The sequence below is a fragment of the Kalmanozyma brasiliensis genome (assembly GCF_000497045.1).
Source record: "Kalmanozyma brasiliensis GHG001 unplaced genomic scaffold PSEUBRA_SCAF11, whole genome shotgun sequence".
NCBI lineage: Eukaryota > Fungi > Basidiomycota > Ustilaginomycetes > Ustilaginales > Kalmanozyma > Kalmanozyma brasiliensis.
In genome coordinates, this window is record NW_015961950.1 from 349,673 (window position 1) to 375,932 (window position 26,260).

The following is a 26,260-nucleotide window of genomic DNA, read 5'->3' on the forward strand; positions in this document are numbered from 1 at the left end:
CCTCCCCTCCTCCATCATCCGGTCAGGCGGACATTCCCTTCGCATAAAAGGGCCGTCCCCGCCGCCCAACGGCTCATCCCTCGTCAACCGCTTCATAGGCAAAACTCGAACGCATCAAGTCACCTCGCCTCTTCATCACCCTCTGATCTGCAACTTAGCATCAGCGCACAGGTTGGCTCGATCAGAGACGCGTGTGGATCTCACCGCGCCCGCAATTCCCCGCGATGGTCGATCTGCGCTCGTCGATCCGGTCAAAGACCGGTGCCGGCGCGAGCGTGCAGAAGGCGGCCGGTACTCAAGCATCATCCTCATCAGTCAGAGCATCACGCGCCTTTCAATCGGACGAGAACGCTCCGCTTGGAAGACGAGCGCTGGGCGATATCAAGAATGTCGTCGCTGATCGGAAGCCCGCCGCCGTCGAGGTCAGCACATCGCGTCGAAAGCCACTGACCGATCGCAACGCAAACCTTCAAAGCGACCTTTTTCTCTCTTCTGTCAAGGCCAAGTCTACCAAATCTTCCAAGCAGGCACTCAAGAGCACCGCCGGTTTGTCGAATCGAAGCAAGACCATTCGACCAGAAATCAAGACCAGGTCGGCAACCGCGTCGAAGGCAGCAGCCTCAGCACCACATCGCGAGGCGCATCTGCCTACTCCATTGCCGCTGCAGACCAAATCAGCTGATCGAGCACCTCGTCCCATGCCTCCAAGTGATGAAGAGCTCTCTCGTCTCTCTCCCAACCTCGACAGCGACGATCTCGGATACTTTGACGTCGACATTTTGGAATCGAATCAAACGGAGCACGTCGCTCAGAGGCAAGGCAAACGCGACCCATCGCCGAGATCGAAGGATGATTCTGACACCGACGCTTCGGCATCTCATGGATCTTCGGACAAGGAGAATGTGCCTCCATCGGCCGCTGCAGCCAGCAAGGGAGACGGTTTCCGACAGGCGGGACGTGGTCGCACCGGAGTGCTCAGCGAGATCGAAGATGGTCAGCCAACGCATTCCACCCCGGTCTCCCAGAAACGCAAAGGCACCAAAACGCAGGCTTTCAGCTCCAAGTATCTCGATGAAAACTTCCTCGACAAATCCGACAATTCGAGTCAGGCCGACTCTCCTGGTGTTCCTCGTCGAGCTGAGCCGCTGAGCGATTCCACTAAGCAGCTGCAGGACTATCAGGATCAAGGCGTCACCAAAGTCATGGCTTGGAAGGCTGAAGGCCACCATCAAGCTCACCAGTCCCCCGATGATCTGTCCCTCGAAGGTGAAGATGACCGTGCTGCTTCGTGGCCTACCGATGATGATCTCGGCCCCTCAGCGGCTGAGCAGGGTCTCGGCATGGATGACGACTTCATGGATGACTTTGGCTTCCTTGTGGCCGACCGCAACATTCGTCTTCGACAGGCACAGGCACTCGCTGCTGAAGAAGAGGGAGGAGATCTTGATGAGGGGGACGCCACCGACGTGATGGAAGACCTTCCCTCCGATCCACCCGTGAACACCACGAGCGATGATCGTCGTCTCGCCGAGCAGGTGTTTGCACGCATGTCCTCTCCGGCAGCTGGCCAAGGTGATCGCAGATCCACCACCACCGAGTCGAGCTCCATTGCGTATATGGGTGCGCAAAGGGTCGATCTCCCGCCGCCTTCCGAGGGCGAATCCGAAGAACAGGAAGATCTTGATGTCAAAGTCAAAGCTGAACTGCCCACGCAGCGACGCAAGACGGCGGCGGTCAAAGCGGAAATCACCTCAGAGCGACGCATGACTCGAGCGAGCGCAAAGCGAAAGAGCGATGCTGCTGCGGCTGCCGAAGACAATGGCTCGCGGGAGTCCTCTCCGATGCTGACTCCTCCGCCAGCCCACTCTACCCGTCAGGCTGCTGCTCGCGCCGCCATGAGCCGACAATCTTTGACCGGCATACCCCTGAAGAGGAGCGAAAAGAAGGAGCAAGCCATGCTCCAAAGGCTGGCCGCAGAGGCAGCGTCGTCATCCGTGTACTCTTCAGCTCCTCCTTCGCCTCAAAACAGGGGCTCGAGCAAGAGAATCCGCATGGAAGACATCGTGGCTATGCTGCCTGGTAGAAAGCGCCTGGCGAAGGCTTCCGCACGCAAGGCCAAGGCTACCAGCAGAGTATCCCACTCGAACGCTAGTGGCAGGTCTGCCAAAGCGAAGGCGCCTGCGTCCAAGGACGACTCTGACGAGGATTTCGATCAGGTGCCCACGAGCAAGTCGACGAAGCGAAGTCCTGCGCCCAAGCCAAAGAAGGGCAAGTCCCGCGCTCAGCTCAAGAGCACGGACGAAACAGAAGACTGGAGAAACCTCGTCCATTCTTCCCAGATCCACTCCGACGATTCGGAGACCACCAAGAGGCGAAAGGAGTACCTCGCAGCCGAAAACTACTCCTTGGAGGTGGAGACCGTTCTCTGAGCGTCAGAGAAGGTTGTACTTTTTCACATCAAATGTCTCCCGATTCGATTGTATTGTTCCGATGAAGTCCCGCTTTGTACGATCTCGAAGCTCGACCTGTACTCGTATGTTACCACTCACTGTTCTTGTATGATTGTCACTGTTCTTGTACGTTGATTCTCACGATGTTCTCACCCTCAGACGGCACTCTGCGCTTCGACGAACGTGGCAGCACGAACTGAATCGATTGAGACCGAAACACGACATGGCGGACCCTTCACTTGGTCTTCTTGACCTCGTTCTCGTCAAACTTCTCCGTTGTGATCTCGAACTGGCTGAACTCGACGAGCCTCTCCGCCAATCTCTCCGCGCCCACCAGTGCGGGGGTCAGCACACCACCCTGCACACCAGCCTTCTCGAACGGGTTCTGCTTCCTTCCCTTGTCATCAATAATCGTCAGTGCGGTCTCGACGATCATCCTCGCGGTGAGCAAGTATCCCGCGTGACCCTTGGCCTTCATCCTGCAGATCGCCTTGGTACCATCGTTCGCCGTGGCGACGGTCTCGACCTTCATCCTGTTGTTGACGAGACTCTTCTCGCTCGGCCCTGAGTTGGCGGGCATGCTCTTGGCCGCGAGCGATCGAACCAGGGCAAAGTTCATGAGGAACCAAATCGAAATGGCGTTCATGTAGCTGAGCAAGATGCCTGCGAGCTTGAAGGGGACGATGGTGCCCTCTTTGTAGAGGAAGGCCTTGCCGTAGGATTGGGGGGAGTGGTGGTGTTCCAGGAGACCCCAGGTGCGGTTGACCATGCGGGTGTTGTGAATCGAAAAGGTGTTTTGAGCACCCCAGCGTTGACGTTGGGGGAACCAGCGGACGGTGTTGAAGCTGAGCGCGTCGGGTTTGGCGATGGGGCTGAGCCAGTCGCCACGGACGCTGAACATCTGCTCCTTCTCGCTGGCCATTGCGATGGCGCTGGCGAGGGTGCCTGCGGACAGAGACTCAGGGAGGTCGTAGGCGCACTCGGCGAGCTTCACGTCGCTCTTGCCGCCCGTGAGCTGCTTGACCTTCTGAGCGGCGAGGTACGTGGTCAGGTCAAACGGCAGACTGTCGAAGCCCACACTGCTGGAAACGGTGACGCCCTTGGCCTGGGCGGCGAGGTGGAACTCGTCGATGATGTCCTTGTTGAAGCCCGTTTCGCCAGAGAGATCCACATAGTGCGTGCCCGTCTCGACACAGGCCCGCACCACTTCCGAGGCCTTGAAGGGTCGGTAGGGGCCGACGATGTTGATGAGCACCTTGGCCTGCGCGGTCATGGCGGTGAGGGATGCATACTTGGACGTCTCCGCCTCAATTACGCCGACCGACGAGGGAAGGCCGAGGTCGGACTTGAGTGAGGAGAGGCGCGAGGCGGAGCGACCGGCCACGGCCCAGGAGCGCTTCTCTGGGTGCGAGAGGAGGTACTTGCATACCAGCTTACCGGTGTAGCCGGTAGCGCCGAAGACGACCAGATCGTATTGCTTTTGCGACATTGTTGCTGCTTCGCTCCTGAAGTGGAAAGGTGATTAGATGAAGTTTGGGACGATGGAAAACGCTCCAGTAGATATAGCTTCTCGAAGCGGCTGCCCTTGCTTCAGGAAGCATTTGGAATGTGCGTGTGAAATGTGCAACTCAGCACGCCGGAAGAGCGTGCATCTCGACCAAAGCACACTTTGACGTCAGCTAGGGGCGGTAAAATTTCCAGAAAAGCGGCAAAACTCTGGTCGTAACGCGCTTAAGGTTACCGCTTTCCGAGTGCCGGTCACCACTTGTTCTAGATATGGTGGTGTCCATGAGTTTCTTCTTGACTGTAACTCCGCGTTCGAACTATGGCGGTGGATCTCCATGCTGAAGAGACCGTCAGTCGGAAGGAGATAGGCTTATGTCCGACAGCACACGTGGCCGCGGACGTTCGGCATTGGACGAGACCTTCTAGAATCATCCTCGAGGCCGACATCCGCACGCTGGAGGATATGTAGGGTCCTGAAGACCCTGCACATCACATCGCTCTTCACCACAGATCTCAAACCAACGATGCAGAGGACTGTCAAGGAATGCAAAAGAATGACCAATGCTATGCTCGTGAATGTGCTTCGTCATCTGGCACCTGTGCCGCCCGCCGCCTCCTTGGCAGCCTGCACGACGCCTTCCATACTGATCCCACCCGGCTCTTCATACGCCTCCCAGGCATACACTACCGCAAAGACCAAGAACAGGAACGCCCCGCCCAGCGTCACATGCTTGACACTGATCTTCTTTGCCAACCAACTTCCGCAGATCACCGCCATGCTCGTGCAGCACGCGTGCCCGACGATCGTCCCCACGCAAACCAGCGTCACGTTGTGCGCAGCGGCAAGCGCGATGGTTGCGATCTGACTTCGATCACCCCACTCACCCAGGAACGTGAGAATGAACGCCTGGGCAAAGACAGGGCTGAAGCAGAGTCCGCAGAGGTTCCTCGTTCCTTCTCGTAGGGTGTGTGTCATTCCACCTTCCTTCTTGCCGACACTATGCGACGGTGCGTGGTGACCCTGTTCAAGGCTGTCCATCTCATGCGTGTCGCCTTCTTCCTCGTCAATCTCCCGCTCCGCCTCCTCCCACTCCTCCTTGATCTCGTCCCCCGACATCGCCAGTCCGTCTTTGACCATCTTGAGCCCGAACACGAGGAACAGCGCGGCAGCCATGAGGTTGGTGAGCGATTTGGGCAGGAGCGTGGGGAACATGACGCCCAAGAACGCCGAGAGGATCGACATGACTGCCAAAGAGGCGAATGCACCGCTGAAGACGATGAGTTTGGACTGACGCATCGAGAGGATGGCTGCTATGAGGAAGGTCTTGTCGCCGATTTCGGAGACCTGTGGGCGAGCGGCAGCGAGCGTGCGTATGGTTGACGAGAGAAATGAGGTAAAAGTCAGTTAGCGCTCCTGGACGGATGAAGGGGTGAAGGATTGCGATACGTACGATGATCATGGCAAAGCTGGACCACAGCGCCCGCGGGTCGTTCTTCCACGCCTGATCGAGCGAGGCAAAGGCAGACGTGTAGCCTGCTAACGAGGCTGCCACCGCCGCAGAGCCGGCCGACTCGCCCGTACCGCCCATCAGCATGCTCAGGTCTGGTGCATTGCTGGCGTTTGCTATCGAGTCACCTGCCGCTGCAAGTGCTTCCATCGTCGACGCTCTTGTGATGCTCTGTTGATTGCGAGGGTGTGTGCGGCTGTTGCGTCGCAGAGATTATAGCAAATGCCACTGAGCGTTGTTTGGTGCGTGCGCGGCTGTGCTTGGTGTCTATTTGGTGCTTGCAAATGAGTGATGGGCGCTACTGCAGCCGGCGGTTATGCTGTGTCAATACTGCTCTAGCACTTCGAAAGATGAGACCGATGTAAGAGCGATGGCGGTGGGTGATGGTGGATCGGTGACGAGGGAAAGAACATCAGGCCATGTCAGCCTCGGCACGTCACCCCAACACTGTGAAGCAACACAGCTCTAAATCCTTCGCTGTCCCCGTGTCCGTGTGTTTCCTTCGCGTGGGGGTTTGGCTGTCGGCGTGTCATCCTGCCGAGCCAGCCAGCCAAGCTTCTCAGCCTCTCTTTTTCTTCTTGGTCCCTCACTGTCAGGCTGACCAATCAACATTTTTGAGCTGCGCGGAATTCGGCTTGAAGCTTCTCGAGAATTTTGCCTGAGAATTTCGACCCTGCCTCTCCTCGATACCCTCCAACCCCACCGATACGCAACGAGCACCAAGCCACACATCCACAGCATCCGCACGCTCTAGCACCGATTCATCATGGAGCCAGCACTACCTCTTCCCCTGCGCCTGGACGTGTCCCATGCCTCGGTACCCACAGAGCATGCCGCAGTCTCAGACGCCATCTCGCACTTCCTCACATCCTACGCCGCCCGCACTGGCACATGCAACGCCGCCTCCTCCTCCGCGGACGACACCGCGACCGGCTCCACCGGCGGTGTGGTCGCAGCGCAGCTCACGCGCCTCATGAACGGTCTCGCCGGCAAGATCGACTATGACGCTTTCACGCTACTCACCTCCTCCGCAGCGGTCGTGGCCGAGGACGACGACGAGCCGATGAACGAGGAAGAAGAGACCCCCGCCGAAGTGCTCGATTCCAACCCCCCAGATGGAGACACAGGCGATGGCATTGGCACAGAAAGCTTCTCCAAAGCGCAGGAGGTGGTTGACGGAAGCACACCAAACATTGATTCCAGCTTGAGGAGCGATCCCATGGACGAGAGCCCGCGTAAGAAGGACAAGAAGGATAAGAAGGACAAGAAGGAGAGGAAGGAGAGGAAAGAGAAGAAGTTGAAGAAGGAGTCCACCGCATAACCTCGGCTCGAACCGGCACCATTCGTCTCGCACATTCTGTATTTGTACCCCCGTCGTCGTTCAATCTGCATCATCCCCACGCACGCAATGGCTGCATGACTGGCGCCCTTCAGATCGTTTCTTGAACGACGAGACGACGGACATTGATAGATCGTGATCATAATATCATTGCGAATGATCCCTGGGTATGCGCATCGATCAATCCGCCCCGCTGACAGGGGAATGCCGTCCGTTGGGCGTCGAGCAGCCCGCAGACTGCGCCACTCTTCGCTCTTTGTCCTCATCCACCGCGCTCTGAGGCGATTCCCGTTCCTTGCCCTTGACACTCGCGGTGCTAGCCTCGCTGCTCGCCTTGGTATCCAGGCTCGACGGGGTCAAGTTGTCGCGCTGGGCAGGACCAGCTGGCGGACGCGGCGACTCGGATCGGCTCTCGCTCATCGGCGTAGCACCCAATCCGCTCGGCGTCTCGTCGATCGCAGTCAGTGGGCCTGGCGTGCTCACCATCATGCCGCCGAGAATGCCACCTCCGGTGCTGTGACTCGGCGGTGGTCCGCCTGACGAGTAGATGCTCTGATGGTGCAGCGGTAGACTGCTCGGCGGGAGTGTCAGCGTGAAGCTCCTTCGCGGTTCCTGCACCCCGAACTCCGCAGGTGCCGTTGTCGGCGACAGCGGCTCCATCGCAGCAGGCGGCATGCTGCTTCGTCTCGCATTGGTCGCCGGGCTCAGCGCGAACGACACACCAGATTGCGAACGTTTGACGCTCGACATTCCGTTCTTGCTGCTGGCGTTGCTTGTGGTGCGTTGGCGTTCCACCGCGCCTCCAGCAAAGACCGGCACCGTCGTCGCGGCTGTCGGATCGGCGACGAAGGTGCTGTCCCGATCCCAGGTGTCGTCGAGATGCGAGAGGTCGTCGTCCATCATGTCCTCCTGCTCCAGCTCGGACGGAAGCAGGATAGCGCGGTCGATGGCGACGGGCAATCCTCGATGTCTGCCTCGAATCATCACCGCGCACACCACCAGCTTCGACAGGGTGTGGAAACGCCCTGACAGGCTGAAGTTGTCGAAGGGCGTGCCGAGACTCAAGCCGACCGTGCCGTATGCCGAAGTGAGCTCGAAGAGGCAGCTGAAGATGGTGAACCATCCGTTGGATTCCGGGTCCACGATGTCGTTGCGTTCGATGATGCAGATGAGCCAGAGCGCGAAGCCGAGCCACCAGATATCGAAGGCCAGCTGGCGTCGAGCATGCGATGCGAGGAAGGAGCCCCACACCTTGGCATCTTTCGACTCTGACGGTGCCGTGCCTGGGTCTGCTGGCTCGTCGACGTACACGCCGAGCGACTTTTCTTCGTAGACGTTGGTGCTGCGCACCGAGAGCGCGAGTGGGAACGCGGAGAGATACATCATGATGACGTAGAGGAACTGCACGGCAGGTGCGAGCGCCAACAGGCTGACCACGGTGAAACCAGCTGCGCGGACCGCAATCGACTGGAAGAGACCGTCAAAGACGCGGATGCTGAGCGTGATCGATTCGATGACCGGATTGCCAATGTCGAGGATTAAGAACGCGAGCCAGTCGATGCAGTTGAACAGGAGCAAGATAAAGAAGAGGAACCACGTCTGGCTCGAGGGGAAGAGATAGACGAAGCATCGACGCGGATGGTCGAGCAAGAACCGCAGCGTCTCGTAGATCCTCGACGTGGACGGAACGCAGATCGAGATGGTCCAGATGAAGAAGCGCAGGAGGATGGGAAAGCCCGTGTTGCCCGCCAAGATGAGGAAGCCCATGGGAATGAGCAGGAAGTAGGCGTCTTGCATCCGCGTCATGCTGGTATCGACCAACGACATGCCCGTGTTTGAGTAGGCCGAGATGACCTGGAAGAACCAGAACCATGTATAGTCGGGCTTGTTTTCGCCCTGTTCATCGAAGGGAGGTCGATACTTTCGAAACGCGTTGCTGCTGATGTAAGGGGCTACCAGCGTGACCATGCCCAGGTTGACAATAAGCCAGTAAGCGGGGACGAGCTTGGCGAGCAAGTCGAGGGCACGATACTCAACACCTCCCAACTCGTCGCGCTGTGTCTCTGTGAGAGCGTGGAAGCGCGAGTTGCCTGTGACCGTGGCGTCGAAGGTGAGGTAGGGAGCCGGCTTGTTGCCGCTCTCCGTGATGCCGCCGCCGGACCGCACTGACGTGAATGTGGAGGTGCGAGGCATGGTCATTGTGCGCTGCAGTCGCTCCTGCACACCTGGGACTGCCTTCTTGATGGCCATGCCTGCGATCTCGAGCGGGGTGGGGAAACCACCAAAGCCTCGTTGTTTGGACGAAGTCTGGGTGCGTGCAAGTGGCACGCCCGTCCTGCCGGTGCTGAGGCGGCCGGAGACGCCCGAGCGTGTGGTCACAGTACGGTTGAAGGTAGTAGTGCGCTGCCTCAAACCGCCGGGACCGTTGACATTCATGCCCGTGGTGTAGCCTTGTCCCCGTTGGAAATCGACTGGAGACCGATAGTCACTAGGTACCGAGAACTCTACGGTCTGCGCACGAGGGAACATGTCGTGCTTCTCGTGCTTGCTGTATGCTTGCGCCAGACCGCTGTCGGAGCCACGGCGTGAGGCAAAGCCGGGTGGATCCGAAACACGTCTGCTGCGCCCATGAATCTGGTGATCCGGAAACCTCGCCCGAAGAGGCGGCGAACGCAAGGCTTCTTCTTGAATCTCTTCCTCCTCCTCCTCTTCTTCATCTGCTATCGCCTCCTCGTCCGAGTCGGCGTCAGGGTCGTGACGATGATCAAAGCGTGGTATGGAGAATCCCTTGCGTTCCGAGTTGCTTGCCCTCGATTCGGTGCTCTTCTCACCAGCCGCATCAGAAGCGTTGGTCTCATGAGGTAGTGCGATGCGAATGTTGGGCTGCTGCCCTTGGCCGTCCGATACAATGGACGATTGCCTCTCTTGATCGGTGTTGAGAATGCTAGCACCTGGCTGTGCAGCGGGTATACGAGGCGAGCCGACTGAACTCGCCTCGCGCGGGAGCGAGTTGCGATGCTCGTTGGAATGTTCAGGGACCGAGTTGACACGATCGCCGGCCGAGTTGATGAGAAAGGCGGGCCCATCGATGCGGCGAATCATGTCTGCACGCAATGGTCCGCGCTTGGCCTTGCTCTTTTGCTTATTCTTTTCCATTCGACGAAGCTCGATCTGGTCGCTGGAGCTGGTGTCGGTGCGATCTTGATCCTCGGTGTCGCTGATGGTAGTGGCGCTGTCGGTTGATTTGAGTCCGACCATGCGCTGGATCTTTGCAATGTTGTGACGTCGATCTCTGCGCTCCTGCTCTTCGACATCGTGGACGCGCTTGCGTGCCTTTGCACTGCGACGAATGACGCGATCGAACTTCTTGCGGAAGAAACTTCTTCGGATCCAGATCATGGTTACACTGACGGCGGAGATGTTGCCGAAGCACATGAGGATGAAGAGGATGGCCTGCTGACCGCCGTTGGCTGTGCTGATGTTGAAGGTGACCAGGCCTGTGACGGTCATGGCCGAGACGCAGACGAAGAGGCAGTCGATAAACTTGACGTGCGTCTCGCCATTGCAAGCGTAGAAGATGCCGGCGGCGATGAGAGGGACGAGAGTGAAGACCATGACGTGTACTCTGTAGAAGTTGAGGTTCTTACCGCACCAACGACCGAAGGAGCCGAGTCTGTTGCGTGCGGCAGTCGCCTGCGAGCTGGAGGTGATGGTGCGCAGCATGATGGCGAGTCTATGCGGGTGCGATGAAGGTGGCTTGTGTTACGGTGATGATCTGCACGGGCGCTGTCCAAGGACGACAGCTTTGAATGTTATTGGGCGCTCGACATGGTGTGTATGACGGTTGAGAGGCTGCTTTGGATGCTAGCTGAGTTGGCCAGCAGAGGATGCACGCTTTGACCGTGATCTGCACAGGTGGTCCTGCAGGCAAACAGGCGGAAGTGCGGGCTAAAGTGCCGCTGCGTGAGCAGATGCAGCTGCTGCGCTGTTGTAGTGGAGCTTCCGGGGATGAGGCTGGCGTGGGAATGTGATGTGATGTGATTAAGTCAGGATGGTGACGAGGTGACCCGAGACGGATGGTCCGAAGAGCGAGACGGGACAAGCCGAGGCAGAGTGACCGTCAAGAGTGTGGGATGGAGCGATGATGATGCTCGATGGCTCCTCAGGATCTGTGACACAAACACCTTTTTAAATTCCAGACGCACACCGCTCGTTTGCGCCAGCCAGCCAACCACTTCTACCCCTCTCACAACAGCACTAAGATGCTTCCATGTACAGGAGCATAGCGCAGACATGCCGCCAGTGATGATCTCGCCGGCGCAATCTCTCGCTCGCATCTGCGTTCGTTCTCCGTCTTGTCCATATGCATGAAAGATCTGAGAGGCATGGCGCTGCGTGGTTTTGACTCTCTTAGGAAAGATACGCGCTGCCCTGCCCTGTGCCCATCTGATGGCTTGGCATTTCAGACTTTCCTGCGCGCTGGTGAATCGCCGGCCAAAACCGCGCATGAGGCGGGCCAGCACTTGCGACCAAGCGCCGCTGCCACGCCCTTCAGATCGGAGAACTAAAATCAATCTTCCGATTCTTCGACATACTCGAGGGGAGACCCTTTCCCCCGTGAACTGCACGTTGGCCTGTCCGCCCGGTCGAGACTGCTGGGCATTTCGATGTGTGACGACGCCAACGTCTGCCGTCCCGTTTGGAGATGACCGCTTCGTACTGAGTGCTGCGTCGGAATACGGTCCAATCACAGTAGCAGACTGAGCAACCCACCGCCTTTGTGAAAAGGATAGCCTACGCAAGGCAACGCGGACCGACCGAGACAATGCCGTGCTCTTGCTTGCATCGAGCCGGTTGTGGTCATCCTTGGACCTGCGTCACCGCAGCAGCGGGCCTCAGGGGGCTTCGTAGGTCGAGGCACAAGTATTGACTTTCTATATATCACTAAGGACTACGTGTAATAAAGGCTCAGTCGCTCACACCTTCATCACATCTCTCCTGGTCGAGGTCATCACTCGCAATCCTAACTTCAATCTCTTTCAATTATCCCATGCCTCTCTTCAAATCTGATCGGCTTTGTCTATGAGGTTGAAAGTTGCGTGAACAACGAGTCTATCCGATTCCGTCTATATGAATCTATGTTGCGTGCACAAGCTTTCTACTGCACCGATATTTAGTACGATCTACTGCGTCTTCCTCCCTCTCTTTCCCGCAGCCGTCGGCTTATACTCCTTGACGCGAATCACCACCGGGAACCACCCCTTCTGCAGTCTAAAGTTGTTCACATCCTCCTTCTCGCCCGCTGCCAACTGGCTTCCTGCCGTGATCAGACAGTAGGCGCCCCACCCGGTCAGGATATGCCACCAGCCGTGTCCTTGAAGTAGGATGGCCCAGGGCTGACCGACGCGCGCACGCGCCTGTCGCAGCTGGTAGCAAAAGATGTTGTCTACGTTCCAGATGGCGAAGCCCGTCAAGAAGGTGATCGCGCCAAACAGGTAGAGTCTGAGGATCTCGCTCTTGCGCTCCTTGCCCGCCGGGGTGTTGAGCGCTGATGCGGGGGATTGAAGCAGATATACCACCCGAACGGTGGACACGAGTTGGATGGATCCGTACGCGACTTGGTGGAAGACAGGATTGCCGTTCCACACGTACACCACGGTGATCCACGTCACGAGCAGCACCAGCGTGGTAGGTAGCAAGATGCGGAATCGTGGCTTGCCGTAGCCTTTCGAGGTTTCGCAGACACAGTAGGTGAGCCAGGCGGAGGTGTAGATCATCGGCAGCTCGTCGAGCAGTTGCGTCCAGTACATGAGTGTGCCGTGGAACAGGGCGCTGCCGAACCCGACGAGCGCTACGCCCAGATGACATATCGCATAGCGCAACGGAAGACGCTCGCGGACCGTGACGCGATACCCGTAGAGGGCAAGAACGATGAAAAAGACGTTGGTCACCGTGTTGATCGGTTCCGCGACGTAGCGAGACCAGCGGTACTTTTCTTCGCACCATAGGAGCGTCGAGGTGATCGGGCCCCAGTAGCCGGTGGGAAGGGGGTTCGGGTCTTTGTACCACGACATGATGCTCTGCGTCCTGTATTGCGATGAGGTGCTCGCTTTATGGGGGTGACGATGCGGTGGTGGAGAGACAAGATGGAGGATGATATCAAGCAAGATGCAACCTCACAAGCGCTTTCACGCTTCGGCTTGATTTGACCGGACAGGAGCACACAAAAAAGTAAGCCTTACTTCTCCACGTGTTGCCGAGGAGGGAGAAGAATCGAAGGACCCTTAACGAAAAGTCAGCCCTTCGGTTCGGGATTCGGCATGCTCGATTGGTGGTGAGCTTTGTTTTTGGCGACCGTCGGTGTGCGGGGTAAATCCGGTCTTCTCCTGCCGTCATCTTTCAATTCGTAACAACACCATCATCATGCCGCGCTCAGAGGCGTCCGCATCCGCATTCATCTCGACAGCTCGGACGAAGCGCAAGCGTGTCTCGCGAGCATGCGATCAGTGCTTCCTCAAGAAGGATCGGTGTGACGGTCTTACACCCATCTGCACCTTCTGCTCACAGCTGCAGCGGACGTGCACATACGACCGACCAGAGCGCAAGAGGGGCCCGACGCAGGGGCTCAGACCGCGACTAGAGCAGAGGATAGCCGCGTTGGAGACTGTATTGGGTTTCGTGCTCGAGCAGACGGGTGAGGAGGGGTTGAGGGTGGACCTGCTGCAAGGGGCGCGTGAAGAAGAGAAGAGGAGGTGGAGACAGGATGGATGGTGGGAAAGCGACATGCGAAAGGAACTCGAGCGGGAGTTCGGGCTTGAAGAAGATCTTGCCACCAGCGGATCGGCAGTCAAGGGCGAGGAGGCTTCACCAACGGCAGCCCTTGAGAGGGAACACGACGACGCAGGATCCGAATCAGACTACTCAGAGGTCGACCTCTCTCTTCCTCCGACACATAAGCCGTCAACAGACAACAAAGGCCAATCTTCACCACGTCACAGCAAAAACGCGGTAGAGCATCACATCGACGACGATGCTGCGAATCTCGTACCCATGCCGCTGCTGTCCTCGGGCGCAGGTGGCAGCTCTCTGAATCGTGGTCTCGTTCCGCGTGGCACTGATCCAAACACTGCTCTGGGCGGGTTCAACATCGAATTTGGTGGCAACCAGACGGATATTGATTGGGTGGAAAGCTTTACCGCCCCAGCTCAATCGCGAAATAGAAGGCAGGCAAGTCAAGGGAAGGGACAGCGACGGCAAGAATGAATCGCGACATTGATCCGCAAAGCTAAGGAGTAGATGAGTGGCAATGGAAAAGTCTTTGCATTCATCATGACTGCTTTTGGTTTGCCAGAATGGCACTACAGGAGTGAGCTCTGATGATCTTTCGTTTGGGGTCAACGGTTGAGTCTAGGCCTTTGTGGGCGTGGTGGGTCTCGCGAGCTCCTGAAAAGCCTTCCATTCCTCCGATTTCATCTTGTAGGCTTCCACACCGTCGTCCGGGAATTGCCGATGTCTGACAGCTTGTGTATAGGCCTGCACAGCTGCCATTCTCAGTGCTCCGATCGACGTTCCGTGTTGCAGGCTGAAGTTGCGAACAAATTTGGGTGCTGGTGGAGTCAGAGGGCTGTGTTGCGGGGTAGTTGCATCGGGTTCCTGGCCGTCTTGAGTTGGCAGAGCTCGAGCTGGAGCTTGAGCTAAAGCAGCCAACACGTGGCCTGCGCCCGTCAAATCGCCAATCATGTCGTTCATGACGAGAATCTGGCCGTCGGTCTTGCTGCCGGCTCCGATGCCAATGGTTGGGATGCTGAGTCGCTGGCTGATGAGCTCTCCGACCCTGGTCGGGATGCATTCGAGTACGATCGAAAAGCATCCGGCTTGCTCGAGAGCCAGGGAAGCGTCGAGGATCTCCTTAGCCTGCTGAGCTGTCCTGCCTTGGAGACGATATCCTGATGTCGAGCCAACTCGCTGCGGCTGCAGACCGAGATGACCCATGACTGGGATGCCGTGTTCTGTCAGACGTCTGATGAGCGGGACAGCTTCGTATGAGCCTTCGATCTTGATACCGTCGATGCCTGTCTCTTGCATCAGACGCACGACAGCAGCTACGCCTGAGTCGACGGAGCCAAAAGTTCCACCGAAGGGCATGTCTGCAATGACGAGCGGGGGTTGCGGTAGGTCAATGCCGTCGAGCAGGCTGGCGGTGGAGAAGAGGGGTGCATCGAGACCACGCTTGACTGCCTGGCAGTGATGAATCATGGCGTCGAGCGACAACGGCTGAGTCGAGGTGAAGCCAAGGGCGACATTGGCGAGCGAGTCTCCGATGAGACAAAGGTCGATGTCGGAGGATCGAACTGACAGAGCAGTGGGGAAATCGTAGGCCGTAAGACAGACAATGGGAATACTGCCGTCTGGATGATGCTTGAGAGCGTGAAGGTCGGCGATCGTCTTGCTGCGAGGTGGGGAGGGGATGGAGGTGAGCGCCTTTGCTTTGCCTTTGCCAAGCTTCGAAGAGGATGGAGACGATGATGACTCGTCGGCGTCGGCTGTTTCCACCGCTCCCGCCGGCCAAGAGCTGGAATTGGCGGCGGAGCCGCCGAAACTACGCTGTTGAGCATGAGAAGTGGGAGTCAAGGAATGACCCACCTTGCGAGGCAGCTTGGATCGACCGGATTGATGCGATTGATGGGTTGCCTTCGCTGCTCCTCGGTAGGCAGCCGTGGAGTAGGAGCACGAAGGTGTCGAGGTGATGCCTCCCTTTGGCACAAAGGAACGGAGCTGGAGCCGAGCCAACCCGCCGGCTGTGGATGCCATGGTGGCTGACTGAGGCTTTCGATCAGGTCCGAGATGAGAGCCTTGGTGCGATGTGCTCTTGGCGCGGGCTGTGTCTGCGAATGGTGATGGAGAAGAAGGAGGACCCGATTGAGGAAAAGCTGATCCTTTCGAAGCGCAGAAGCTGCTTTCGGATTGGCCGTGCTCTTCGTGTGATGCTGCAGCTGCGCTGTGAATTGTGATCCGGCTACGCCGCACTCATTATTTTTCAAGCACAAAGCTTTTTTTGGTTTCATCTCTCCACATCCCGCAAAGAGAAAGAGTGTCGGCAGAGTCTCCCCGGAAAAGCCGAACAGGTCTGCCTTCTTTGACCTTAAGCTCACGATCAAGCTCAGCACCACTCCGCAGTCAAGGACGATTCCCATGCCTTCACTTTGACGCCATTAGAGATGTTCACGAGAAATTGGGCTGCTGGATGTCTGCGCGCACAGTCATCGAACAACAGGCACAGTGCGCAGAAGATGGGAGTGCTGCTGAAGCTGCGCACACGGACTTCATTCGGGAGCATGCTTGCGCAGCCGCTGGTCCCCTTGACGAACTCAGCCGTGACGAGGTCTGTGATGAGCTCAAAATCCGTCGGAATCGCAAGCGAGGCACAGCCGAGATACCAAAGCGGACGAGCCAGTCACTTTTCGAAGTGTTACTAGCTGTAGGTTGTACCGCTGAAGCCTGCATGCTCTTGGTCGCGGCACTACCGTAAATTGCCTGGAGAGCGACTCGACAAGCCGGATCATAGATCAACGAAGTTCAGCGTTGCAGATGGAGGGGGTCGAGGGCTAGGAATCATTTCCAGCCGCCTAGTCTGCAGCATGAAGGTCGCTAAAGCAGGGAGTTGGCGTAAGGCGGAGCTTTGAATTTGACCCGCTGCACAAGTCAAGGCTAAAATGGGAACTGGCCTGTTGGCCCGCGAATATACGTTAGTAAGAGCGCTTGGACCTTTCGACGTCTCTGACACGTCGACACGATTCTTCCGCTCACTATCCACGTTCTCTCTCATCTTACCATCTCTCAAGTCAGCAGCTGTATCCTTCGACAAGCGGCAAAGCGTACAGCCCATTCTATCCCGCACATATCCTTAAATCTGTTCATCCCTGCATCACATCTTCCGGAGTCGCATCAGATTCCCTATCCTGCTCTCGAACCAGGTCCCGGCGCAATTGCTCTTCCGAGCTCATATTACTACACGACGATCAGCCATTCCGCAGACACCATTCGAACAGTGTCAGCACATCTGTCTGCTGATTCGCCACCATGGCCGACGCAACCAACATCGATTACCTCCACTCGCCAGGCTACCGAAACAATCTCACGCCATCACAGACCTTAGCGCTCTTCAAGCTCTGGCGTCGCTTCCTCCGACTATGCGAGATCACATCACATTCCACCGATTCGATTGGCGTCGATGTCGATGCACAGCCTCCTCCTATCGCTTCTCGCAGCTCGACCGATTCGAGAAAGCGCGGTCTTGGTCGGAAAGCGCGCACCACTGCCTCCGAGCCCTTCTCGAATCAGTCTTCGGCATCCGCATCGGCAGAGAACCTCAACACATCGGATCGGCTCGATCCGAATCAAATACCAAAGGATGACAAGCTCAAGGAACACTTGCGCCACCTCGAGGAGAGCAAAGACATGCATGCCTTCCTGCTCAAACACGGGGGAGCAGCCTTGCGGCGCGAGTTCTGGGCTATCGTCAAGGGCGAGCATCCAGATGCCTACATGCTGCGATGTCTACGTGCGCGCAAGTGGGATGTCGACCGCGCGCTTGCCATCATCGGCTCAACGTGCGCCTTCCGTGTCCAGTATGACATTTCAGGCATCATGAAGGAAGCCGAGCTTGGATTGACAAAGACAAGAGGCGGCTTCAACATCATGAACAATGGTCTTTCCTACGTATACGGCGCAACAGCGACAGGCGAGCCTGTCTACTTCATCGAGGTCGGCTCCCACTACTCGTCGAATCAGACAGCCGAAGAGCTCAAACGGGGTGTCATTCTGCTGCAAGAGAGCCTCCAACTTCTCATGCCTCCGCCCGTCGAGCGCAAGATTGTCATCTTCAACCTGAACAACTTTGGCCTTCGCAACATGGATTGGAGCGTCGTGCTGTTCATGGCCAAGACCATGGAGTCGTTCTACCCAGAGACATTGGCGAGAGTCTATGTACACGGAGCACCATGGATCTTCAAGCCCATCTGGAGCATTCTCCGTCCATTGTTGGATCCCGTCGTCAGAGACAAGGTGCATCTCACATGGAAGGTGGAGGAGTTGGCAGACCACGTACCTGCTGAGCATTTGCCGAAGAATACTATGCACGGCGAACTCGACTGGTCATTCACCTATCCCTTCCCTCAAGAGGACGAGAACGACATCCAGAATGACACAACAACGGCCGACGAGCTGGCGACATCCTACCGCAACGCATGCATGGAATTCGAATATGCAACACGTGCGCTCGCGCGAGCCTATGGAGACGCTGCGCTTTCGGATGCCAAAGGCGATGGTGTCCGAGCACGTTTCAGTCGTGCTCACAAGGAAGGTTCTGTTGAAGACGTCGAAGAAGACCCGGACTGGGAGCCAGAAGGCGTAGCTAGTCTGCGCGCCAACCGAGACATTCTGGCCACCAAGGTGAGAGTCGCCTGGCTCAAGCTCAAGCCGTACGTCATTGGCACCATCAAGTACGATCGATGGAACGTGGTAGACAAAGATGGAGTGATCCGGTGGAAGTATGACACGCTGAATGGAAGGCACGAGGAGCAGGTGCTTGGTGAAGGCACCTCGCTGTCGGCCCTTGAGCGCAATCTTGCCGAGCTGGATGCGATCACATCACAGGCCAACCGCAGCTCGACAAATGGCAGTGGCAATGGTGCAACAGCGGCAAAGGTGCAAGCTTCCAGGGCAATGCTCGATGACCATGGCGAAGCGAGACGTTCGCGGCGAACCCGACCGCACACCAACGGAAGCAGCAAGGCTGTGCCAGCCGATCATACCCCCATTCATTCGGCAGCAGCGAACGATCTCGCAGGAACAGAGGCGGAGGGCCGACGCAGCTCAGCCGCTTGGACAGCAGCGTCCAAGGTGGGCAGCACCACAGATACCACGTTTGAAGAGACGATACCGATCCATCCTAGTCAACTGGAGCAGATGGCAAAGGCGCGCAATGCGGACGCCGAGGTGGTTGAGACTGGCAAGTCTCACTGAGCAGCGCGGGCAACGCTCGCTGACCTTGAAGTTCCTCGAAGCATGTATTCTAAGTCATCTCATTTGCAACCTGCAACATTTTTCTAAGGGATGACGACGTCCATCACGATAAGCTGTCCGTGAGGCTTGACTGGGGCGCCAAATCCTCTGAATGTCGAGTCTTCTGCTTCCGCATTGCTGCTCTGACCTCAACAGAGCTGAAACTTGAGATCGTGATCGTTGATGGTCCAACTTTGGGTCCACGACACAAGGCAAGAAAGCGACTCTCATTCATTTCAGGCGAATACGTCGAATTGCAGCTAAGATTACTGTAGGGCTGTATCTTTCTGCGGATCAAGCCTTCAAGAACTTGGCATGGAACTTGATATGATCCTCAGCGAACGTCGAGATGAAGAAGTAGCTGTGATCGTATCCGTCCTGCAGGCGCACCTGAACATTCTTGAAACCCTTCTCCTCGGCGACCTTCTGGAAGTTTTCCGGGAGCAGCTGACCCTGTTTGTAAAAGTCATCTGCGGTGCCGCTGTCGATGAGGATGCCGGGCTGGTCTTGTGCGTCCTTGAGCAGGAGCGTGGCGTCGTACTGTTCGCCCTCCTTGAGGCCGTTTTCGAGGTAGCCTTCGAAGGCCTTTTTGCCCCAAGGGCAGGCGGTGGGGTTGCAGATGGGCGAGAAGGCCGATGCGCTCTTGTACTGACCCCGATTCTTCAGGTAGAGCGTGAGCGCGCCGTGGCCACCCATCGAGTGGCCGAAGATGCTCGCCTTGCTCGTGTCAATGGGCAGTTCACCGAGCTTGGAAGGAAGCTCCTTGACGATGTAGTCGTACATGTTGTACGCAGCGGACCAAGGCTGCTTGGTAGCGTTGAGGTAGAAGCCTGCTCCAGAGCCAAAGTCGTAGCTCTCATCCTCGCCGTCGACCTTTGCTCCACGTGGTGAGGTATCTGGGAACACGAGGGCGATCTGTGCCGCCTCGGCAGCGTTGAAGAAGCCCCCCTTCTGCGCAGCGTTGTCCTCCGTGCATGTAAGACCAGAGAGATAGTACAGCACGGGTACTTTTGAGCCGCTCACAGCGGAAGAAGGTAGAAACACGTTGATAGCGGTTTCCAGCGAGTTGAGCGACGAAGAAGTGAACGAGTACTTGGTGAGTGTCCCGCCGGAGACCTTGTTGGCCGACTTCTTGTTGAGCGACATCCTGACGATTGTGCGAAGTAGTGGAGTGTTTGTGGAAGAAGAGTGAAGCGCTGCTAAGGAAGGTACCGCGACTTGGTGAGGTGGTGGTGGTGAGGAAGATGCAGATGAGCACGAGGGAAGGAGGGAAGTGCTATGTCTGGTCAGTGCGCACGGAGGTGGAGGGCAGTGCGAAAAAACGCAACAGATATATTGCTTTCTTGTAGTATTTTTGATTTGTTAGCTCCTTGTTTGTCGAACAGCGTCTGCCTTGCAAATCTAGGAGAAAGCAGCATACAGTAGATCGGGGTTCGACTCCGCGGCGCGCGATGCTATACGCGACCGCCGCTTCGTGCGTGCTTGACTCTCTGTCGAGCGCTCTGCCTGACGATCAAGTCGAACTTGGAACTGGCTCTGGACATGCGAGATCTGTCATCCTTAGTAATTTGTAATGAAATCCTCAGGGTTTGCTCTTCGCCGCCCAGCGCCAATAAAGTGTGTGGCGACGGCGAGACTGCGCAGACAAGAACACGTCGATCGACGAGGGAAGAACAAGCTGTATCAATGGCGTTTTGCGAGCATGAGTCGTCTCAAAAGATCCATTGAAAAGTCCAGAGCGCACACATTTTGAGGACACGCTTTCAATGAACATTGCTATAACGAAGCGGACGAGTTACATTGTGACTGGCGTACATGCCCCATAGATGAAAGCCGTGCACAAGATTATCAGCTCTTCCGTCCAAAGAGTGAAAGCGTTCCCTCCACCATGGATGAGCAATCGGCAGACCAAACAGGGGCACCTGCTGCTGAAAGGGAGCGAGCGACCAATCGCCCACCGACCATGCACCGTCGCTGACGATGAGGCATCGTGAGGAAATGCGCAGGCGACCAGGCTGTGTAAAGCGGGGAAGAAGAGTGGTGACCTCGTACCTTCCGCCATAGTCTTGACACAGGATCATGGCGACTTGAGTTGCGTCGACCATGAATTGGACGATATCGTCCACCATTTCCATGCCCATGTCAAAGCATTCGAGGGCAAAGTCGAGCATGTGTTGCTCGTTGGCAGGGTAGATCCGGCGGTAGTCGGCAAGATGTTGGGCGAGATACTCGTCCAGCATCTGGGTTGGCATGGGCACATTGAATGCGACGCCAAGTGCCTCGTAACCGTCACCATTGCCGATGATCCAGCGGTCGAGCTGGATGTGTCCGACCTCGGCTGGATCGACAGGCCGGCAATCCACCGCTCTGAAGCTGGCAGGACCGAGATCGTCCAGATGGTCCACCGTCTCCAGCTCCCTGTTGACCACCTCATCAAAGTCCAGCTCTTGCGTCCTGATCCAGGCCGCATGCGAAACACGCGGCCTTCTCACCGGCAGCGCTTCTCCCTCCTCGTGTCCCCTGAGAGCAATGGAATGGATTGTCAGTCTTGTATCGTTTTGCTAGGAGAATGAAGATACTTACTCGTGCTCGGGGCGATCCACAGCAATTTGCCATCGAACGTCGACACCGGAAGTGATCACGATGCGAAAGGGGCAGCCAACCCTTCGATGATGACTGCAGCTGAAAACGACGCGGCCTGGATTGAGCTGAGTCCGGACGATGGGCACATCGACTTGTGCAGCAGTGGTGCGAACAAACTGCATTGCCTCATCACGACTGTCAAAGGTCCGTTGACCCAAGTAGGCCTGCGTGAGGCCGATTGCTGCCATCTTGTTGCTTGACGAATGCGAGGCGCAAAGATGGTGTGCGGGAGAGACGAACAAAAGGGCTGTCCAACATTGCAAATCGACTTTTTGATTCAGAGGCATTTTTGGCATCGGTATTGTCTCAAACGACGAGTTGTGGCGCTGTTTCGAAGGACGACTTGGACAGTACTCAATCGACTCATGCGACGACCTGGCTGTTCGTCGTCGCTGTTGCGACAAGGTTTGAAATGATGCGTGAAATCTATCGACGTTGCAAATGTGCCGATCGCTGAAGGGATTGATTGGAAAGCATCTTCAGGTCACCGATGCGGCTAGCAAGAAACACAGGCGCCGTACACGCTACCTTTTCGACGACAAACAAGTATCTCTCGGTCACTCATCGACCCTTTCAGTATCAATCTTATACTTTTTATGAACCAGATTCAACAGTCTGCGAGACGAGAATGAGGATACGATTGCGGTAGCAATGTTTCATTCACGATGAGGACATATTGCGGGCAGTTCTTGCGCGAACAGATCGACGACTTTGAGACGTTCCCGCCTCTGTGGAAGTGCGTGTTGCTGCTACAACCTGTTGTCCTGAGTCATGCGGCGAGTCGCTATGTAGATATCGAAAGACATGCTGGATCGCGGGTTCTAGGCGATCAACGATCCCCTTACGCATGAAGCAGGTCACCGCAAACCGATGCATAACATCAGTGCCTCGGTACGACTCGTGCTGGTATGAGCGATGCAAGATCTCGTCCGATCTGAAGAGAACGATGTCCAATGGCTGCAGCTCCAGCCGACATCGATACGTCGGCAGCTCAAATACCGCATGCTGTCCGAAATTGAGCAAGATCGAGACGCCTTTGTCTCTGACATCGCGATGTGCCCCACCTGAAAAGCCTCGAAAGGCGAGAAAGGTAGAATACAACGGATGACAATAGTGTGCCAGCCCGGGCACACGCTTCTCGGCCCAGGGAAAGTCATCTGCGATGCGAGTCTGCAGCTCTTCCCGAAACTGCTCGCAAAGGCCTGATTCGCTTCCTAGCAGAGGGGCTACGTACGCCTGGACATACTCTTTCACCCAAGCACACATAGCACCGACCGCGCTTTTGCCTTCGGGATGCTTGCGCTGCTCGGTGTCTTGCGTGATCAGTAACCGCTGGTTACGCTGATCATACCACGCTCCCAGATGCAGACGATTGAAGGCAGATCGACGCTGTTCTTCTGCCTCGGGCGACAAATCGGTGTTTGCCGCAGCTTGCGCTGCAGTTGAGTCTTCCAGGTTTTGTCTCGTGCTATCGCTAGGGGGGCCTGTTGGCACAGCTGAATTCGTCATTGCAAACAGCCTCTGACTTCCATCTGCGGCTTTGCGACGCATGGCATAGTAAGCAGTGCGATCTGCTGGTCCGAACCGCTGCAACAGAACCCGACCGTTTGTGTCTTTCAGTGTGATGTTGCGATTGTAGATGACATCGCGCCGATCCTCGTAGGAGGTCACCGCACGTCCTGTAACGTAGCTCGTTTTGACGCTTTCGTTGCTATTGACACTTGAGACTCTGCGTCCGGGCTGCGACAAGCGTCTGGCGGTCAGAACGATGGTTTGCATATTGATCCTAGCCAACTGATAAATGTCGCGATCAGTCGCTCGACGTTCGCTCTCGTAGTCTTGGGGCGCTGGAGGCAAATACATTTCTTGGATGAGACCGTGCTTTTCTTTGTGTAGACAAATGCACGAGATGCAGTCTATGCTTGATATGAAGGGGTAGCGACTTATATTATACTGTAGAGAAGACAGGTCTGATAAGCTACAACAAGCGAGCGAGTTCAGTTTGCTCCAGAACCGCCTCGGTTTTTGGACCCACCCCTACTGAGCCATACCGTCTCGGTTTTTCAACATCTATCGCCGCGTCGTACCGAGGCGATGTTCATGCTAGAGTTTTTCCCTTTTCTTTTTTTTATTTTTTTATTTCCGGCATCGTTGCCTCACTTTGAACGTTGATATCTACTCAACGTACATATCTTTCGCTTCTGATCTTCCGACCCGGGTGTCGTGAGACTCTATTGAATGTATTGGCACTATTTGCGGCGCAGTATCAGACGTCGAAGAATGGTTGCAGCGAACGAGCTGCTTTTTGGAAATAAAAGAAAATCGATTTACTTGATCTTTTTCCTTTTTCTTTGGCAGCCGCCTTTTTTCCCCCTCGGGCGCTCCATCCAGCCCTCCGTCTCTCCTCATCCCGCTTATCGTTTTGGCTCGATCTTTCGAGGGTGATATCGTAGATTTATTCGTCATGCTCAGGTATAGTCGTCAAAGTCAGGGGATGCGTCCACGGATGATGGCAGCGAATGAGCTGCATTTTCTTTTCTTTTTGAAAAAGGCAAAATAGAATTTCCACGAGCGACAGTGGGGGACACGAGTGTGACTGAATTGGGTCGGGGACATGACGGTGACAGGGGAACCTGATGCGACGAGAGCAAGAGCGAGGACAGGAGAAGACATCGAAGCTCAAAAGAGGTCGCTCGATGTCGATGATGTGTTGACGAGAATGTCTACAATGACGAAGGGGCGACGGCGCAGGGAAGCGATGTCGTGCTTTGCGCGATCAAGGTATGCTTTCGTAAAGTCCATATTGCTTTGCACAGACATACTACATCTCAAACAAGCTCACAGACGGAATCAAAGGATGGAACAAAGTATCATTCAATTGACGATTCGTTTGGACGGAAACTTGAACAGCGAGAATGAGAGAAACGAGCGAACATATCAACGAATCGCCCTGAGAATCATGTTGACGGCTCCGTTGTGATCTCGGCCAGCAACGTAGTCGCAGTCGGGCTGGGAACACTCGAACACCTCCTTGGCTCCCAGCTTGTCGTTGAGATGGCCACATTTGGCGCACGTCTTCGAGGTATAGGCCTCGGGCTGCGCAAGCAACATCGATTGATGCTTGTTGTACCGCTTGTCGTGCTGCACGTCGTGGGCCTTGATGTAGAGGCGGTCCGCAAACTCGCAGTGACGGTAGGCCATCAGCGTCCGTTTGACCTTCTTGTTGAGACGCCGACCTCGAATCATACCTCGCGTCTCCATACGAGGCATCACCACCACGTTTGCCGTCGTGGCAAAGTAGTTGGCAGCCCGACGGTGCAGATCCGTGACGAGATTGCGATGGTGTGCGAGGATGCGCTTCTCGACTTTGAGCAGGCGACGTCGCTGCTTGGCAGGCAGCACAAATGGGCGCTTGTCACCCTCGCTGTCGTCTTCGCCAGGTGTCGAGGCGACAGTGTCGACCGGCTTGTCCTCGTCGTCACGCGCCTTGCCCTTGCCCTTTTTGTCGACCGACATGTCCTTGGCGTCCTGCGAGTCGTCCTTGTCGCTGATCGACTTGTCCTGGTCGTCGTCCTTCTTGTTGTCTGGACGGTCGCCCACCTTTTCCATGCGACGACCCTTGAGCTTGTCGGCTTTGACCCGCATCGCAGCCAGTCGAGCAGCATCCTCCTTGCTGCCAATCTCGACGGTTCTGCCAACGGACTCGAAAGCAGTGAGCATCGTGCGAGCACCTGGATCGATGCCAGTGACGGCCATTTCGCCTGTATCTAAGACAATGAATAGAAACGGTGTCAGCTTATTGCAAGCCTTGAGTCCTTATGACGGAACAACTTACTTTGGAAAACGGTCTTGACCTTGGGCTGCGTCTTGTCGACCTTGAACGCAATCGTGAGCCAGTAGCCCTGGCTATTGCGAACGATGCGCCACTCCCGCGGCAGTTGAAGGCGCTCCTCCAGCTCGTTTGCTGGGGACGCAGAGTCGACAGCCTTGTCCTCGTCCTTGTCGTCACTGTCCTCGTCGTCCTTCTTGTCGCCACCGTCGCCGTTGTCCTGCCCCTTGTCGCCTTTCAGCAAATCGTAGAGCTCTTGACGATTCTTGTTGCCTCTGACGCGCATCTCGACGTAGGGACTGACCTTCACTTCTTTGAGCTTCATTGGGGTCATGACAAGCCAAGGATTGGCAAATCTATCGGGGTCCACCACCCCGCCCCGTGAAGAGTCTTTGCCGTCCTTCCGACGCTTGCTGCCATTCTTGCTGACCTTGGGACGCTTGTTGCCGTTCGTGACAAAGGCAATGGAGCCGCAAGTCTTCGCAAAAGCAAGCTCAAAGCCTGTGGACGTCTCGACAGGCTTAATGTCGAACAGCTTGTCCGTCTTTCCTGCCCGAGTGAGGAGAGACTTGCGAGCTGCAACAGCCTCCACGATAGCTTGACGACGTGGCTGCACCGGACAGTTTGTCATCGAGTGCTTGAGGTCTCGATCCTGCTCCCGGACAAAGTCGCTTGTGTTGTTGACCAAGTCCCTCTTGAGCTGGAAGTCCGACAAGGCCTTGTAGTCTTGAACAAGATTGACCCGTCGGATCGCCTCGTTCTTGGTGATGACGACGCACTCGTGCCAGTCGCTGAGAACCTTTTTCAGCTTTGCAGACGGCTCGAGCTTGTACGTCCTGGTCCGGGTGCCCGTGATCTCGGGGGCAAGAACCGTCGGGAACGGCTGAGGCGGGGCCGATTTGGTCGAGGGATCAGCCGGAGG

The 26,260-nt window shown here is 56.4% G+C and overlaps 12 protein-coding genes across 12 annotated transcripts in view; 4 read left to right on the top strand and 8 right to left on the bottom strand.

Annotated features, from left to right (window-relative positions):
* Positions 1 to 224: 224 nt before the first annotated feature.
* PSEUBRA_000976 (uncharacterized protein) lies at positions 225 to 2,429 on the top strand (the record flags this gene model as incomplete). Its single annotated transcript, XM_059464488.1, has 1 exon — positions 225 to 2,429. One exon carries the CDS (start codon positions 225 to 227, stop codon positions 2,427 to 2,429), a length of 2,205 nt encoding a protein of 734 aa, XP_059320901.1.
* Positions 2,430 to 2,685: 256 nt separating this feature from the next.
* Positions 2,686 to 3,939, bottom strand: PSEUBRA_000977 (Saccharopine dehydrogenase / Homospermidine synthase; the record flags this gene model as incomplete). The annotated part of the gene is made up of 1 exon (XM_016434266.1): positions 2,686 to 3,939. One exon carries the CDS (start codon positions 3,937 to 3,939, stop codon positions 2,686 to 2,688), a length of 1,254 nt encoding a protein of 417 aa, XP_016294371.1.
* Positions 3,940 to 4,542: 603 nt separating this feature from the next.
* Positions 4,543 to 5,614, bottom strand: PSEUBRA_000978 (uncharacterized protein; the record flags this gene model as incomplete). Its single annotated transcript, XM_016434277.2, has 2 exons — positions 4,543 to 5,301; positions 5,408 to 5,614. The coding sequence occupies 2 exons, from the start codon at positions 5,612 to 5,614 to the stop codon at positions 4,543 to 4,545; spliced, it is 966 nt and encodes a 321-aa protein (XP_016294372.1).
* Positions 5,615 to 6,230: 616 nt separating this feature from the next.
* PSEUBRA_000979 (uncharacterized protein) lies at positions 6,231 to 6,785 on the top strand (the record flags this gene model as incomplete). Its single annotated transcript, XM_016434257.1, has 1 exon — positions 6,231 to 6,785. One exon carries the CDS (start codon positions 6,231 to 6,233, stop codon positions 6,783 to 6,785), a length of 555 nt encoding a protein of 184 aa, XP_016294373.1.
* A 198-nt stretch (positions 6,786 to 6,983) lies between these two features.
* Positions 6,984 to 10,526, bottom strand: PSEUBRA_000980 (Cation transporter; the record flags this gene model as incomplete). The annotated part of the gene is made up of 1 exon (XM_016434268.1): positions 6,984 to 10,526. One exon carries the CDS (start codon positions 10,524 to 10,526, stop codon positions 6,984 to 6,986), a length of 3,543 nt encoding a protein of 1,180 aa, XP_016294374.1.
* Positions 10,527 to 11,986: 1,460 nt separating this feature from the next.
* Positions 11,987 to 12,877, bottom strand: PSEUBRA_000981 (Ceramidase; the record flags this gene model as incomplete). The annotated part of the gene is made up of 1 exon (XM_016434271.1): positions 11,987 to 12,877. The coding sequence occupies one exon, from the start codon at positions 12,875 to 12,877 to the stop codon at positions 11,987 to 11,989; it is 891 nt and encodes a 296-aa protein (XP_016294375.1).
* Positions 12,878 to 13,226: 349 nt separating this feature from the next.
* Positions 13,227 to 14,066, top strand: PSEUBRA_000982 (Zn(2)-C6 fungal-type DNA-binding domain protein; the record flags this gene model as incomplete). The annotated part of the gene is made up of 1 exon (XM_059464489.1): positions 13,227 to 14,066. One exon carries the CDS (start codon positions 13,227 to 13,229, stop codon positions 14,064 to 14,066), a length of 840 nt encoding a protein of 279 aa, XP_059321102.1.
* Positions 14,067 to 14,210: 144 nt separating this feature from the next.
* PSEUBRA_000983 (Ketopantoate hydroxymethyltransferase) lies at positions 14,211 to 15,614 on the bottom strand (the record flags this gene model as incomplete). The annotated part of the gene is made up of 2 exons (XM_016434270.1): positions 14,211 to 15,407; positions 15,447 to 15,614. The coding sequence occupies 2 exons, from the start codon at positions 15,612 to 15,614 to the stop codon at positions 14,211 to 14,213; spliced, it is 1,365 nt and encodes a 454-aa protein (XP_016294376.1).
* Positions 15,615 to 16,883: 1,269 nt separating this feature from the next.
* PSEUBRA_000984 (CRAL/TRIO, N-terminal domain protein) lies at positions 16,884 to 18,827 on the top strand (the record flags this gene model as incomplete). The annotated part of the gene is made up of 1 exon (XM_016434256.1): positions 16,884 to 18,827. One exon carries the CDS (start codon positions 16,884 to 16,886, stop codon positions 18,825 to 18,827), a length of 1,944 nt encoding a protein of 647 aa, XP_016294377.1.
* Positions 18,828 to 19,160: 333 nt separating this feature from the next.
* PSEUBRA_000985 (putative esterase) lies at positions 19,161 to 20,012 on the bottom strand (the record flags this gene model as incomplete). Its single annotated transcript, XM_016434276.1, has 1 exon — positions 19,161 to 20,012. The coding sequence occupies one exon, from the start codon at positions 20,010 to 20,012 to the stop codon at positions 19,161 to 19,163; it is 852 nt and encodes a 283-aa protein (XP_016294378.1).
* A 617-nt stretch (positions 20,013 to 20,629) lies between these two features.
* On the bottom strand, positions 20,630 to 21,697 carry PSEUBRA_000986 (uncharacterized protein; the record flags this gene model as incomplete). The annotated part of the gene is made up of 2 exons (XM_059464490.1): positions 20,630 to 21,386; positions 21,450 to 21,697. The coding sequence occupies 2 exons, from the start codon at positions 21,695 to 21,697 to the stop codon at positions 20,630 to 20,632; spliced, it is 1,005 nt and encodes a 334-aa protein (XP_059320902.1).
* Positions 21,698 to 24,446: 2,749 nt separating this feature from the next.
* PSEUBRA_000987 (Transposase IS605, OrfB, C-terminal) overlaps positions 24,447 to 26,260 on the bottom strand; it is a gene marked incomplete at both ends in the record, with an annotated part of 2,310 nt that continues 496 nt past the window's right edge. The window contains 2 exons of the mRNA XM_016434284.1: positions 24,447 to 25,270; positions 25,345 to 26,221. Of these exons, the coding sequence (XP_016294380.1) occupies positions 24,447 to 25,270; positions 25,345 to 26,221 (1,701 nt within the window). The remainder of the gene's footprint in view (positions 25,271 to 25,344; positions 26,222 to 26,260) is intronic.